This window comes from Ranitomeya imitator, chromosome 8, assembly GCF_032444005.1.
Source record: "Ranitomeya imitator isolate aRanImi1 chromosome 8, aRanImi1.pri, whole genome shotgun sequence".
NCBI lineage: Eukaryota > Metazoa > Chordata > Amphibia > Anura > Dendrobatidae > Ranitomeya > Ranitomeya imitator.
In genome coordinates, this window is record NC_091289.1 from 44,050,992 (window position 1) to 44,067,628 (window position 16,637).

Sequence of the window (16,637 nt, forward strand, 5' to 3'; positions counted from 1 at the left end):
AGATAAGTTCCTTTGGGGGTCTAGTTTCCAAAATGGGGTCACTTGTGGGGGGTTTCTACTGTTAAGCCACATCAGGGGCTCTGCAAACGCAACGTGACGCCCACAGAGCATTCCATCAAAGTCTGCATTTCAAAACGTCACTACTTCACTTCCGAGCCCCGGCATGTGCCCAAACAGTGATTTACCCCCACATATGGGGTATCAGCGTACTCAGGAGAAACTGGACAACAACTTTTGGGGTCAAATTTCTCCTGTTACCCTTGGGAAAATAAAAAAATTGCAGGCTAAAAGATCATTTTTGAGAAAATAATTTTTTATTTTTATTTTCATGGCTCTGCGTTATAAACTTCTGTGAAGCACTTGGGGGTTCAAAGTCCTCACCACACATCTAGATTAGTTCCTTTGGGGGTCTAGTTTCCAAAATGGTGTCATTTCTGGGGGATCTCCAATGTTTAGGCACACAGGGGCTCTCCAAACGTGACATGGTGTCCGCTAATGATTGGAGATAATTTTCCATTTAAAAAGCCAAATGGCATGCCATCCCTTCCGAGCCCTGCCGTGCGCCCAAACAGTGGTTTACCCCCACATATGGGGTATCAGCGTGCTCAGGACAAACTGAACAACAATATTTGGGGTCCAATTTCTCCTATTATCCTTGGCAAAATAGGAAATTCCAGGCTAAAATATCATTTTTGAGGAAAGAAAAATTATTTTTTATTTTCATGGCTCTGCGTTATAAACTTCTGTGAAGCACCTGGGGGTTTAAAGTGCTCAATATGCATCTAGATAAGTTCCTTGGGGGGTCTAGTTTCCAAAATGGGGTCACTTGTGGGGGAGCTCCAATGTTTAGGCACACAGGGGCTCTCCAAACGCGACATGGTGTCCGCTAACAATTGGAGCTAATTTTCCATTGAAAAAGTCAAATGGCGCGCCTTTCCTTCCGAGCCCTGCCGAGTGCCCAAACAGTGGTTTACCCCCACATATGAGGTATCGACGTACTCGGGAGAAATTGCCCAACAAATTTTATGATCCATTTTGTCCTACTGCCCATGTGAAAATGAAAAAATTGAGGCGAAAAGAATTTTTTTGTGAAAAAAAAGTACTTTTTCATTTTTACAGATCAATTTGTGAAGCACCTGAGGCTTTAAAGTGCTCACTAGGCATCTAAATAAGTTCCTTGGGGGGTCTAGTTTCCAAAATGGGGTCACTTGTGGGGGAGCGCCAATGTTTAGGCACACAGGAGCTATCCAAACGCGACATGGTGTCCGCTAACGATGGAAATAATTTTTCATTCAAAAAGTCAAATGGCGCTCCTTCCCTTCCGAGCCTTACCATGTGCCCAAACAGTGGTTTACCCCCACATGTGAGGTATTGGTGTACTCAGGAGAAATTGCCCAACACATTTTAGGATCCATTTTATCCTGTTGCCCATGTGAAAATGAAAAAATTGAGGCTAAAAGAATTTTTTTGTGAAAAAAAAGTACTTTTTCATTTTTACGGATCAATTTGTGAAGCACCTGGGGGTTCAAAGTGCTCACTATGCATCTAGATAAGTTCCTTGGGGCGTCTAGTTTCCAAAATGGGGTCACTTGTGGGGGAGCTCCAATTTTTAGGCACACGGGGGCTCTCCAAACGTGACATGGTGTCCGCTAAAGAGTGGAGCCAATTTTTTATTCAAAAAGTCAAATGGCGCTCCTTCCCTTCCAAGCCCTGCCGTGCGCCCAAACAGTGGTTTACCCCCACATATGAGGTATCAGCATACTCAGGACAAATTGGACAACAACTTTCGTGGTTCAGTTTCTCCTTTTACCATTGGGAAAATAAAAAAATTGTTGCTAAAAGATAATTTTTGTGACTAAAAAGTTAAATGTTCATTTTTTCCTTCCATGTTGCTTCTGCTGCTGTGAAGCACCTGAAGGGTTAATAAACTTCTTGAATGTGGTTTTGAGTACCTTGATGGGTGCAGTTTTTAGAATGGTGTCACTTTTCGGTATTTTCAGCCATATAGACCCCTCAAACTGACTTCAAATGTGAGGTGGTCCCTAAAAAAAATGGTTTTGTAAATTTCGTTGTAAAAATGACAAATCGCTGGTCAAATTTTAACCCTTATAACTTCCTAGCAAAAAAAAATTTTGTTTCCAAAATTGTGCTGATGTAAAGTAAACATGTGGGAAATGTTATTTATTAACTATTTTGTGTCACATATCTCTCTGGTTTAACAGAATAAAAATTCAAAATGTGAAAATTGCGAAATTTTCAAAATTTTCGCCAAATTTCCGTTTTTATCACAAATAAACGCAGAATTTATTGACCTAAATTTACCACTAACATGAAGCCCAATATGTCATGAAAAAACAATCTCAGAACCGCTAGGATCCGTTGAAGCGTTCCTGAGTTATTACCTCATAAAGGGACACTGGTCAGAATTGCAAAAAAGGGCAAGGTCTTTAAGGTCATGAAGGGGTTAAATTACAAGCTATATTTTTATTGTAATCCGATTTATGGGATCAAATAGCTAAAAATTGGCGGGTGCATATGTATTTGCCCCTTTTGCTATGAAGCTCCTAAAAAATTCTGGTGCAAGAAATTATCTTCATAAGTCACATGCCTAGTGAGAGGACGTCCACTTGTGTCACATGACTGTCAGTGTATACACGTTATCTTTTCTGAAAGCCCACAGAGGCTGAAATACCATTAACAAGAAGCACCACTAACCAAACACCGTGAAGACCAAGGAGATCTCCAAACAAGTCAGGGACAGAGTTGTTGAGAAGTACAAGTCAGGGTTGGGTTATAAAAAAAAAAAAAAAAAAATATCCCAATCTTTGATGATCCCCTCGAAGCACCCTCATATCCATTGTGATCAAATGGGAAGAACATGATACCACAAGAAACCTGCCAAGATATGGCCACCCACCAAAACTCTCAGCCCGAGCAAGGAGGGCATTAATCATAGAGGCAGTACATAGACCAAAGGTAACCCTGAAGGAGCAGCAGAGTTCTCAAGCAGAGACTGGGGGATCTGTGCATATGACCACAATAAGCTGTACACTTCAGAAAGGTGGCCGTTATAGAAGAGTGGGCAGAAAAAAGCCTTTACTTACACACAAAAATTGTAAGGCTCGTTTTGAGCTTGCCAAAAGACGTTTGAGACTCAAATGAATGGATCAAGGTGCTGGGGTCAGGTGAGACTAAAATTGAACTTTTTGGCCAGCAAGGTAAACGCTATGTCTGGCACCAAACCAACACAGCTCATCACCCCAAGAACTCCATCCCCACAGTGAAACATGGTGGTGTTTTACGGCAGCATGGAGAGGGAAAATGGAGCGAGTCGAGGGGATGATGGATGGCGTGAAATTCGGGGATTTTTTTTTTAGCAAAACCAGTTTCAGTCTGTCAGTGATTCGAGACTGAGACGGAGATTCACCTTCCAACTAGACAATGACCCAAAGCTAAAGCAACATTCGAGTGGTTTAAGGGGAAATGTGTAAATGTTTTGGAGTGGCCTAGTCAACGCCCAGACCTTAATCCGATTGAGAATCTGTGGTCAGACTTGCTGTTCACCAGAGAAAACCTTCGAACTGGAAGGAGCTGGAGCAGTTTTGCCTTGAGGAATGGGCAAAAATCCCAGAGGCCGGATGTGGAAAGCTCCTAGAGACTGATGTTAAGTGACTTGCAACTGTAATTGCCGCAAAAGGAGGCTCTACAAAGTACTGACTTTAGGGTGATGCATAGTTATGCACACTGAAGTTTACAGTTATTTTGTCCTAGTGGTTATTTGCCTCACAAAATAAAAACAAATGTTCACAGTTGTAGGAATATTCTTTACATGAACTGATGCAAACCCTCAAGAAAAAACAGTGAAATTATATGTTGTGAGGTAGCAAAATACGAAAAATGCCAAGGGGGGAGGTGAACTTTCGCAAGCCAATGTGTGTGTGTATATGTATATATATATATTATTTTTGTTTGTTTGTTTTTTTTTGTTTAAAATGAGTCAGAAATAGCAATGTGTACAATCAACTAATATACTTCTTTTACTATAGGTGCCCAGATCTGCAGCTATCATCCGGTTTGCCAACTCGTCTTCTATCCTTGTACTCAGCAATGGACAGTGTTTCCTGTGTCAGAAAGTAAGTGGTTCTGCTTGTGAAGAGGACTGGCTTCTTGCTCATTTCGACAGCTAATCCAGCTCCTTTTATGTGTATGCACTGGCCTCCAGAAGGGGGCTGGTTTAGCTGTTCAAGTTCTTACCATTTTTTTTTTGTCAAAGACCGATACAGGTGATTTTATTTTCTGCACCATTCTCAACTTATTTTTGCAACTATTGTGTATGAAAAACCTAGAAAATGTGCACTTGTGGAATCCTGGACACATTTTTTTTAATCCCTTAGTGACTAGGTCACATTTTTCAAACCTGACGTGTCAGGATCATATATCTAAATGGTTAATGAATATGTAGCTAGTAAATGTAGCGTTTCTCCATTGGTTACTCTGGCATTTCAATTACATGCTATTATCACTAGTTTATTAACTTTTGTGGACTTCCAACCAATGGAGAAACGCTACATTTAACTACATATTCATTAACCATTTAGATGAATGATCTTTGCTGGCCTAGTATGTATTCCTATTTGTGCTCATCTTGTTAACTTGTATACAACTATGTTTACAATCGGCCACATTCCTCACATATCCTTTATTTACTCTATTTTTCTCATCATCTGTATAACGCAACAGTGTCAATTATTTCCCAGTAGTAATAACTCCGGAATGTTTCTTCATATCCTAGTAAATTTGAGATTGTTGAGTCGTGACTCATTATATTTTACTAGATAGTGGCCCGATTCTAACGCATCGGGTATTCTAGAATATGCATGTCCACGTAGTATATTGCCCAGCCACATAGTATATTGCACAGCCCACGTAGTATATTGCCCAGCCACGTAGTATATTGCCCAGCCACGTATATTGTCCAGTCACGTAATATATTGCACAGCCCACGTAGTATATTGCCCAGCCACGTAATATATTGCACAGCCCACGTAGTATATTGCCCAGCCACGTAGTATATTGCCCAGCCACGTAGTATATTGCCCAGCCACGTAGTATATTGCCCAGTCACGTAGTATATTGCCCAGCCACGTAGTATATTGCCCAGCCACGTAGTATATTGCCCAGCCACATAGTATATTGCCCAGCCACGTAGTATATTGCCCAGCCACATAGTATATTGCCCAGTCACGTAGTATATTGCCCAGCCACGTAGTATATTGCTCAGTCACGTAGTATATTGCCCAGTCACGTAATATATTGCCCAGCCACATAATATATTGCCCAGCCACATAGTATATTGCCCAGCCACATAGTATATTGCACAGCCACATAGTATACAGCACAGAGCCACGTAGTATACAGCACAGAGCCACGTAGTATACAGCACAGAGCCACGTAGTATACTGCTCAGTCACGTAGTATATTGGCAAGTCACGTAGTATGCACCATATCCCTGTTAAAAAAAAAAGAATTAAAATAAAAAATAGTTACATACTCACCTTCCGGAGCCTCCGGATCGAAGCGGCCGGTTACCGATGCTCCTCGCGCGCCCCGGTCTGAAGAGTGCATTGCGGTCTTGCGAGATGATGACATAGCTGTCTCGCCAGACCGCAATGCATGGAGCGGTCACCGGGGCGTCGCGAGGAGCATCGGTTACCGGCCGCTTCGATCCGGGGGCCAACAGAGGGTGAGTATGTAACTATTTTTTTTTTTTTTAATTATTTTTAACATTAGATATTTTTACTATTCATGCTGCATAAGCAGCATGGATAGTAAAAAGTTGGTCACACAGGGTTAATAGCAGCGTTAACCGAGTGCGTTATACCACGGTCAACGCTGCCTTTAACCCTGTGTGAGCGCTGACCGGAGGGGAGTACGGAGCGGGCACTGACTGCAGGGAGGAAGGAGTGGCCATTTTCTTCCGGACTGTGCCCGTCGCTGATTGGTCGTGGCTGTTTTGCCGCGACCAATCAGCGACTTGGATTTCCATGACAGACAGAGGCCGCGACCAATGAATATGCGTGACAGACAGACAGAAAGACAGACAGACGGAAGTGACCCTTAGACAATTATATATATAGATGATAATGGTAAATTTGGTTCTATATGTTTTACGTGGTGACCAGAAAAATGCCCACAGGAAAATTGCCCACATGGAAAATTGCCCACACGGAAAATTGCCCACATAGAAAATTGCCAGTTGCGGCATCACAAAGTTTCAGATCCATGATATTTGAGGTGCAAGGTGAAGAATGCCCACAGAAAATTGCCCACAGGCTGACTTATAGGTTAAATGCTCTGTAGGACAGGGGGATAGTATATGCATGTATACATGAGATGCTCTGCAGGGCAGAAGAATAAAATAGAATTATTGGTGAGTTGATCTGCAGGACAGAGAATAGCAAAGAGATATAGGTTAAATGCTCTGCAGGACGGGGATATTATGCAGGTATACGTGAGATGCTCTGCAGAGCAGAAGAATAATATAGAATTATAGGTGAGTTGCTCTGCAGGATAGCGAATAGCAAAGATCTATAGGTTAAATGCTCTGCAGGACAGAGGGATAGTATGCAGGTATACGTGAGATGCTCTGCAGAACAGAATAGTATAGAATTATAGGTGAGATGCTCTGCAGCACAGAAGAACGTCGGCGAAAATTGCCCACATAAAAAACTACCGACAAGTTTATTAAGAACAGTTTATTAAGGAGTTCTAATAACAACAATAACTAAAACAATAAACAAATAAAACAATAAAGAAAACAATCATTGCATACCTGCAAATAATTAGCTGCCGGGTGATTGTCCTTGACTTCCATGGGCTCCATTGAAATACAATACAGTACAACACAGGCAGCAAAGAAAATGCAGAATGGATTTCAACAAAGGTCTCTGGGCCCAGTTTACTTCTCCAGGTTCGGTTCACTCATCCCTAGTCCCAGAGTATGGATTCTGTTCTTAGGAGTTGTCATTCCACTGTGCTAACAATAATTCTACTCTCATTGTGGTGTGTCTGGGCCTAGAGACCCTTATTCCACTCTCATTGTGGTGTATCTGGGCCTAGAGACTTTTATTCCACTCTCATTGTGGTGTGTCTGGGCCTAGAGACCCTTATTCCACTCTCATTGTGGTGTGTCTGGGCCTAGAGACCTTTATCCCACTCTCATTGTGGTGTGTCTGGGCCTAGAGACCCTTATTCCACTCTCAGTGTGGTGTGTCTGGGTCTAGAGACCCTTATTCCACTCTCATTGTGGTGTGTCTGGGCCTAGAGACCCTTATTCCACTCTCAGTGTGGTGTGTCTGGGCCTAGAGACCCTTATTCCACTCTCATTGTGGTGTGTCTGGGCCTAGAGACTTTTATTCCACTCTCATTGTGGTGTGTCTGGGCCTAGAGACCCTTATTCCACTCTCATTGTGGTGTGTCTGGGCCTAGAGACCCTTATTCCACTCTCAGTGTGCTGTATCTGGGCCTAGAGACCCTTATTCCACTCTCATTGTGGTGTGTCTGGGCCTAGAGACTTTTATTCCACTCTTATTGTGGTGTGTCTGGGCCTAGAGACCCTTATTCCACTCTCATTGTGGTGTGTCTGGGCCTAGAGACCCTTATTCAAATCCACTCTGCATTTTCTTTCATCCTATGCCTGCCTGCACCTGCAGTATATGTGTATTATACATAACTAGGTAGGATCTGCTCACTCTTACTCTTGGTAGCCATAAGTGGACAGGGAAGGAAGTGCAGGCCCCAGATTCACTGCCACTGAAGTCAATGGGAGAGCGGAGCTGCTATGACACTTCCGCTCCTCTGACAGATTCTGACAGAATCTCACCTTTCTGTGGCGCCTTCTGGGCTTCCAGGACCATCTATCTCAGCCAGCAGCACCTGCTTTTGGTGGGCTCCCACTGAGATGATAATGTATTAGATCTGACCTGCAGTCCCATGTAACTCCACAGATAGTACAGCGATTCTTTTGTGGGTAATGATAGCAGTGATGGCTCCTCTGGATCACACTGCTGCTGTTTCTGCATGTGCTGCTGTTCTGGGCTGGTGGGAGGAGTAAGGCAGAATCAGTGAGACATGAGAGCAGACTAGATCTATCTATTGCTGATAATGACAGACTGCTACAAACCACAGATCTTCAGCATGTTTGCAGTTTTGCACTAGGTCAGCTGTAAATCACAAGTTGATCACACATCATGTGAACATCCTCACCTTTCACCTCAAATATCATAGATCTGAAACTTTGTGATGCTGCAATTGGCAATTGTCCATGTGGGCAATTTTCCGTGTGGGCAATTTTCCGTGTGGGGAATTTTCCTGTGGGCACTTTTCATGTGGGCAATTTTCCTGTGGGCAATTTTCCTGTGGGCATTTTTCAGGGAACCGTCATAGCAAGGGACCGATTGTTGCCATGATGACCCAATGTCATCATGACAACATCTGAATCACCAAGGCTTGCAAGCTAGTTAGATAATGTGCAGTGCATGGTCTAACTAGCTGATGTCAGTGCAGCACTGACAGGTATAAAGCATAGCAATATGCTTACAATAAAAATGTAATTTATTCTTTCTTCACCGCTCCGTGGTATAAACCTCTGAGGCACATGTGGTGTCAATATGATCACTGCACCCCTAGATTAATTCAATGGGGGATGTAGTTTGTAAAATTAATTCACATATAGGGGGTTTCTGTTGTTCTGGCACCTCAGGGGCTCTGCCAATGTGACATGGCACTCTCAAATCACTCCATCAAAATCTGAACTCCAATATGGCGCCTCTTCCCTTTTTGCACTGTGCTTAAAAAGTAGTTTTCCCCCACATATGGTGCATCGGTGTACTCAGAAGAAATTGCAAAACAAATTATGTGGTGCAATTTCTCCTGTTACCCTTATGAAAATCCAAAATTTGGGGCTAAAAACATGTGTGTGAGGTAAATGATTGTTATTTTTTTTTTAATTTTCCACGGCACAACGTTATTAACTTCTGTGAAGCATCTTGGGGTTCAAAATGTTCACCACACATCTAAATACATTCCTTGAGGGGTCTAGTTTCCAAAATGGCATCACTTGTGGAGGGTTTTCACTGTTTAGGCACATCAGGGGCTCTCCAAACGTAACATGGTGTTCACTAATAGTTCCAGCAAATTTGGCATTCAAAATTCACTTTCTAAGGTGGGTTTTAGAGCAGATCTGCCTGAAGCAGACATCGTGTGAGTATAGCTTCTTTTTTTTTTACTCTTTTATCCCTCATTTTTTTAAACAAGTTGGAAAATTTGTTTAGTTCATGATGCATAATTTAACCGTTAACTTGTCAGGAGCCTAGAAAGGTTGGGTGAAAATCCCAATGTCCAGAGGTGCAACTTGAAGCTCATGGACCCCAATTCAAAATCTCCAACAGGGCCCCCAACTATCATGGGCCTCTAATACTGCAGGACTTCTTATATGGACCCAATGAACGACTTGACCCCATTCGGTCTCCAAAGCCGGGTGCGAATGCAGCCCCTACCCCCTTGCAGATGCACAGGGTGCACATATGGTGTGTCCGCCCCTGTTCGGAGTCTATAGTGGCCATGTCGCCTCTTGGACGTAGGCCGGCAGTGTGCTCAACCACAGAACACTCGAAGCTCTCTCATTTCCTGCAGCTCAGAGTTCTCTTTCGATATGTGTAGCACATTTCATGACGTCACAATGACAAGTGCATAACCCTGCCTTCTCGTGACTTCATGTGTTGGAGGAGGAAACCAGCCCCACGGAAGGAAACAACATGTGAGTAATCAGAGAGGGGGGAGATGTTACATGGAGGGCGAGCAGGCGGCCTGTCAGTGTATGGATAGACAGGGGCATGCAGCTGCTGCTCCACATATAGGCAGGATGGGAGGGAGGCAAGCTGCCTGGGTATAAATAGGAAGGCAGGGGCTGAATGCAGGTTACTGGGGATCTGCAGGAAGGGAGAGGGCTGCAGATTTTGGGATCCGGCTATACAGTAATGGTATGGATGTTCTGGGCATAGGAAGAAAGGCAGAGACTGAGTTTGCTGGTCAAGAACTGCAAGCATTTAGGCCAGCCAGATGTTATACAAGGGGATGTGGTACACTGGAGTACCGAGATGGAGAATGCATGACCACCAGCACTTCGCATACTTAATAAGGCCTCATTCAGACGTCCGTGTTGTATCGGTATTTTTCATGGATAGAATATGTAGCCATTAAACTTAATTCTCGTGCATGAGTGTCCACACAAAGGAAAAAAACAACAAAGGTCTAATTCTGATTTGAGTTATGGTCAAACTCGCTAGTGCAAGTCTGCAGATCTGTGGAAAAACTGGGACAGGACACTGATCACATCCTTCTTGCATCTGAGTGCTGTCCATTTTTCACTGACTGCTAGAAGATTGAGAAAACTCGCGGGCAGGGTCCTCTCTCCTCCTGTACCAGTCGTGACTTTTAATGATAAGATTAGTGTACTCGTTTTTATTATGTATACCCCTCCTGACATGTAAAGCGCCATGAAGTAAATGGCGCTATAATAATAATAACAATAGTTGTTGGGTTCGGGGTTTTGTTGCATATGAGAAAAACCAAACCTAGGTGACCGCGACAAACAAGTTGCAAAAAGTCCAGAAGCATTTGGATTTTTTGCAACTTGCTCGTGGTTGCAGCCTAGTCACATAGTGATCTATGTCCACATGACTTGTGTCACAGGCAAAAGTTGTCATCGTCTAGACCCAGGGTTAATGACACAAGGGGGGGAAAAAAGGTAAATAATACGTGTCCAAGTAAAATTCTGTTCCGTTATGCAGGAAATGTAGAACTTGGAACTCAGAAGGATAATGGATTTTATATTTATTTGTGATTGAAATCAAACATTTTGGTCCAAACAATAGACCTTCATCAGTAACACGGATTGTTGGAAACAAATATAAAGACATTCGGTGCAATGGCATAGACGCGGTATCCACCGCTGTAGGACGCAGAGAAGCGCTTGATTTTGGACTACAGTCACAAATAATGATATAATGAATTATCCTTCTGAGTGCCAAGTTCTACACTTGTTACAGTCTTCATGGTTTGATGGAGAAAAATGTGCCAAATTCATCAGATGAACCTTCTAAAAATTTGGTGCATTTTTCAGCTCCCAGTTGCCCAGAAATTCTCAACTTTTGTACTCCAATTTTCTCTCTAAAAGGACTTGATGAATTCTCCATTTCAGACGATTTGTTCAAGTGCAGTTATGGCGAGATACAGTTTAATGACTTACCAACTTTTTATAGGGAGCAGAATAAAGCCACCAAGGAAATAGTATTGTAATATAATTAAAGTAATGATGAACTGCTTGGATGTGTTTCCTAGGCCTCATGATACTAGACTGTATGAAGACATCCCTGCAAGTCTCTGGCCGATTGTATATTCTACCAATTATAACATCACATTTATTGGACTGGAGAAGCTTCATCCGTTTGACGCCGGCAAATGGGGAAAAATCATCAACTTTCTCAGGGGTAATTATTTAGTTTACTGCACGCCATCTCGGTCCATGGTCCAGGACTGTGCTGTGTAAAAACTGTTAACGGATCTGCAATGTACGGCTGCATTCAGTGTGTAGTGTCCACTGCCAGGCGCTGCAGAACAACATGCTGTGCTTCAGTACTAGGCAGCGGCTGCTACACACTGAATAAAGCTGCTCAGTGCACAGTCAGTTGGTGGGAATGCCAAGTGTCATACCCCCACCAATCTCATGTTGCTGACATATCCTATTATTACCACTTTTCATCAATATGTTGTGACCGGGCAACCCCCTTTAATGTTGGATGTGTGTAGGTCTAAACTGACTCACCTGTATTGGATGGTAATAGGAGCTACCGGAGTGTGTAAAACTAATTTCCAAAAATGATTTTTAACCTCAATATAAATAGATTAAAGTAAAAAAAATATTGTCCCCAAAGGAGGACAACACCTTTAATTTTTGTTACTTGTTTCCCTTTTAGATGAAAAGTTAATCACAGATGACACTATTGTAACTGCAAAGGAGGCAACAGAAGATGACTTACTGGTGGTACATACGAGACGCTACATAAATAAATTAAAGGTAGTTTATCTTTTAACGTAAAACACAATCTCTGATTCATCACTTGTGGAGCTTTCTAGTGACTTTTCATTTTTGTCTTGTGGTCAACAAGACGTCTTTTATGATAAATTCTTCAAAATGACACATGCGACTGAAGACAAAAAAAAAATAATTACTTTGCGGAAATGTTCTTCATTTCTGTTTTTAACCTTTTTTATGACTTTTTAACTTCCGTGAAATCACTCCTTTAGGAAATGGAGAACATTTCTGCAAAAAATTTAGTGCTTTTCTAAAAGTCGTAAATGAAGAATCCAGCCAAAACATCTGGAACCCTGTCCATAATGAACTAAAAAAAAATAGAAAACACCAAAAAGTGACACTATAAAAGACACAAAACAGTGATGAATCGATCCCATATTTCTCGTGTTTTTGCTTTAGCTATCGGTGCTAATACAAGGGCCTCAAGCATTATATCTAAGGGCTCCTACAGACGTCCGTGAAACTCGGTCTGAGCATGAACCGCAATGAACGGAGTGTCCACAAGTCTCTCAGCAGAGGTCTTGTATCCCTTGGTTCTACTGATTGGGGAGAGGGAGTGTCCTTGACGTGCCTCTATCACATCTTTTGTAAAAAGAAAGTTACACGCTAACTGTATATGACCCGTTTGTCATTTTTATATAAGAGTATGTCCAGATTCACGTGTCTGACAATCACGCCGCAAGTACGAACTGCGTAGTCCAGACTGGCCCTTGGTCTCCTGACCCAAACTCCACAGCCTTTTTGGAACACAGTATATGAGACTTGAATTTGGGTCAGGAGATCCATAACCAGTCCAGATCATGAATGTTGAGGACATTATGATAACCTAAGGTATTCTTTAAACATTGTCTTTAGCTAGAATCCTGTAATAAATAAGTGAACTCCTTGCTGCAATATTTATGTCTTCTAGTGGTCATTTGTAGTTGCCACCATAACTGAGATTCCACCACTGGTTCTCCTTCCCAACTTTCTAGTTCAAAGAAGAGTATTGAAGCCATTGAGGACTCAGACAGGAGGCACCATAATGGTATGTAGAAGGAATATATTGTGTGTATCATAATGTGGTAATATCTAGACTGGAATGACTGGTGTTTGGCCTGCGTTGTAAGGGTCATTATAATGGCTAAAAGTCATCTAGGGACCTCAACCAGAAATGGAAACTTTTCAAGAGATATAATTCATCGCCCTGGTTATAATTCCAAAACCAACCCTGATTATGGCTCGTGCAGTCGACCGAATTGTCAGTTGACAAAACATCAGATCACGCTCGGACCAATGTTATGGTATTCTATTGGGCTGTGCACATGTCTGATTTTTTTTTTCGACACCGAGCCTGTCGAAGGAAAAAGTTGCAGCATGCACGATTGGCATCCATAAATCAGATTGCACTCGCCCATGCAAGTCAATGGGTGTGTCAAAAAATTCGGACTGCACATTGACGTTGACGCGAACGACATGTGTGTGCTGTCTAATTTTCACAGACTGACAGAATGGAGACGATGGAGACATTTTTTTTTTCCATCTTTGACAAAATCGGTGTGTGATTCGCTTTTATAGCCAAGATAAATTTAAATGTTAATCATTAAAGGGTTATTCTCAAAAAGGCAGGTTATTCGTCATCTATAGATCGGGCATAACTTACCGTTTTATGAGTGGTTAACCAGTGAGACCCCCATGGAGCCTGAGATGGGGGTTCTGGAACCGCAATATCTGGACTCTGCAACTCTGTCCTGAATAGAGAGTGGGTTCGTGTGTACAACCTTCACTCCGTTCATTGTCTATGGGACTGACGGAAATAGCTAAGTGCTGTTTTCCCCAGCAGTCATACAGACAATCAATGGAGTGAAGGCCCACCTACGCTCCATTCAAAACAGAGCTGCAAAACCCCAATCTTGAGGTCCCAGAGACAGAGTCTCTTTTGAGTATTTACATATAATACTTCCCAAAAAGGCAAATAATGTAAATGGTTATCAAATCTGGCTATTGAGAGAAACATTTGAAATAGGAATTGGATTGTAATCTGAATGAAATCTGTGTCCATAGGATTAGAGATGACCATTTATATTTGTAGAACCCGCCAGAGTCATAGATGTCAAATAGAGCAGTCACGTGCTTGCTTTGTTCCAACTTGGGAATCAAGAGTACCCCTTCTTGTGATTACGGGGTCCCTACAGTGGAACCTTCAGTAATCAGATACTTATCGCCTTACCTGTGAATAGCTGATAGGTTGTATTTATAGGAAAAACCCTATAAGTGTCACGGGTGGGTCAGGTGTGAAACAGTCATCCTAGATCCGACTGTAGAAGGTCTTTGCAATTAGCTCAAGCACCTTCTTGATTTTTGTATCTCTGTTGTGAAGTGAAATCCCTCTCCCTTTATGACCCAACGGTTGCTTCCACCTTCTGCTCCTAATTAGACACATGTGCTGAAGGTTTATATTAATTCCGTGTCTGCAGCATGTTGCTGGTGTTAGCTCTTAATTGTCTCTGTCTAGTTGGAATGTACTAACAGTCGGTTAGATCCTTCTCTGAGGACTCTTGGAGGATTGCTGGCGTGACATTTCGGTTGTCTTCTCAAGCTAAGAGTTCCCCTTGTTCATCTACTCTTTTGGTCTTAAGTTGTAGTGGGGACTGGCTAGTGCCAACCGCATCCCCTCCCTAACCAGGGCCCATCGCTAGGGTCAGGCAGGGATTAGGTTCCTGCTCAGCGACAGGTGCACAACCTATATAGGGATGGTTAGGGCAGTCAAGGTGATTTTAGATCTGCCTAGGGGTCTACACTCCCCACTTCCCTAGTGTTTGGGCTCCCTTTCCCCTTTGTTGTGCACTTATCCGTCACTCAGCGTCCAATAAGTATAAATACAACCTTAGACTCCTCTAATGGCAGCTGTCCGGTCAGTGTCAAGTCCATGGACTAGAACAGAAGGCATCAGCCGATAATTATATAATGTCTGTTGCTATCATGGGCTTGAACCAAAAGTTATTTATTTTTCTTTTAGGCTGGAAAACTGGCTATTGAAAGAGGATGGGCAATCAACGTCGGTAAGTATAAGATTCATTCTCTGTCATATGGCTCATGAATAGTAAAACGTCAAAAGATGTCTCCCTTATGAGAGAATAAGACCGGGGGGACTTGTTCTTCAGTCTGTCTTCACTAGGAAGCTAATCTGACGTTACGTACACGACTCAGCATGCATATTGTTTTACAAAAATAAGAAGGTGATTAGAATATGTACTTCTATGTCACTTACCATCAAAAATTTAAGATCCAAGTCCATGTATCATGGTGCCTGCAATCATTCATTGTAATGACTGTTGAAGGCTCGTGCCTGCCGTGTACAATGGAGATTAGCATAAGGCTGTGTGCACACGTTGCGGTTTTTTTGCGGTTTTTCCCGATAAAAACGCTGTAAAACCGCAAAAAAACGCATACAATAAGCATCTCATCATTTAGAATGAATTCTGCATGTTTTGTGCACATGATGCGTTTTTTTCACGGAAAAACCGCAGCATGTTCATTAATTTTGCGGGGTTTTTTTGCGGATTTCCCACTACAAAATGCATTGGGAAATGTCCAGAAAAAACTGCAGCAAAATCGCGGCAAAACCGCATGCAGATTTCTTGCGGATTTCTGGCAGAAAATGTCCGTTTTTTCTCAGAAATCCTGAACGTGTGCACATAGCCTAAAGGGTGCAATATGACAATATTCTTCAGCTTCTATAGAAGATAAAGGAGTTGTCTGGTTTAGAAAAACTGTCTCATATAAGATGTTAGGGACTTCCGAGTTTCATCAGAAAATGATCCATTGTTTCCTGTTCTTGCCCTTTTTGTTTTATCGTCCCCTTCTTTCAAGAGCCATAATTTTATTTTTATTTTTCCATCCGCAAAACAGGATTTTTGGTTGCTTACCGTAAAATCTGTTTCTTGAAGCCTCCATTGGGGGACACAGGAACCATGGGTGTATGCTGCTGCCACTAGGAGGCTGACACTATGCAAATAAAAAAGTTAGCTCCTCCTCTGCAGTGTACACCCCACCGACTGGCATTAAACTCTTCAGTTAGTGAGAAAGCAGTAGGAGAAAGAACAAGGTTGAAAAACCATAACCACAAACTTGAGAACTGTAAACGTGAGAACAGTCAGAGAACATATAACAAAAACATTGGGAGGGAGCTGTGTCCCCCAATGGAGGCTTCAAGAAACAGATTTTACGGTAAGCAACCAAAAATCCTGTTTTCTTTATCGCCTCTCATTGGGGGACACAGGAACCATGGGACGTCCCAAAGCAGTCCCAAGGGCGGGAAAAACAGACTTCCATCAGGTCAGAGGACTCACCACTGCCGCCTGCAGGATCCTTCTGCCTAGGCTGGCGTCCGCCGATGCATAGGTATGGACCTTGTAAAATTTGGCGAACGTGTGGATGGAAGACCAAGTTGCCGCTTTGCAAAGCTGTAGGGCGGAAGCCCTGTGGTGCACCGCCCAGGAGG

At 42.6% G+C, this 16,637-nt stretch overlaps 1 protein-coding gene across 1 annotated transcript in view; it reads left to right on the plus strand.

The window, feature by feature from the left end:
* The first annotated feature begins 9,740 nt into the window (after positions 1-9,740).
* Positions 9,741-16,637, plus strand: part of HDAC11 (histone deacetylase 11) — a 31,079-nt gene continuing 24,182 nt past the window's right edge. The window contains exons 1-5 of the mRNA XM_069736814.1: positions 9,741-9,817; positions 11,401-11,549; positions 12,036-12,136; positions 13,065-13,181; positions 15,153-15,195. Coding sequence (XP_069592915.1) covers positions 9,816-9,817; positions 11,401-11,549; positions 12,036-12,136; positions 13,065-13,181; positions 15,153-15,195 — 412 coding nt within the window. The 5' untranslated portion in view covers positions 9,741-9,815. The remainder of the gene's footprint in view (positions 9,818-11,400; positions 11,550-12,035; positions 12,137-13,064; positions 13,182-15,152; positions 15,196-16,637) is intronic.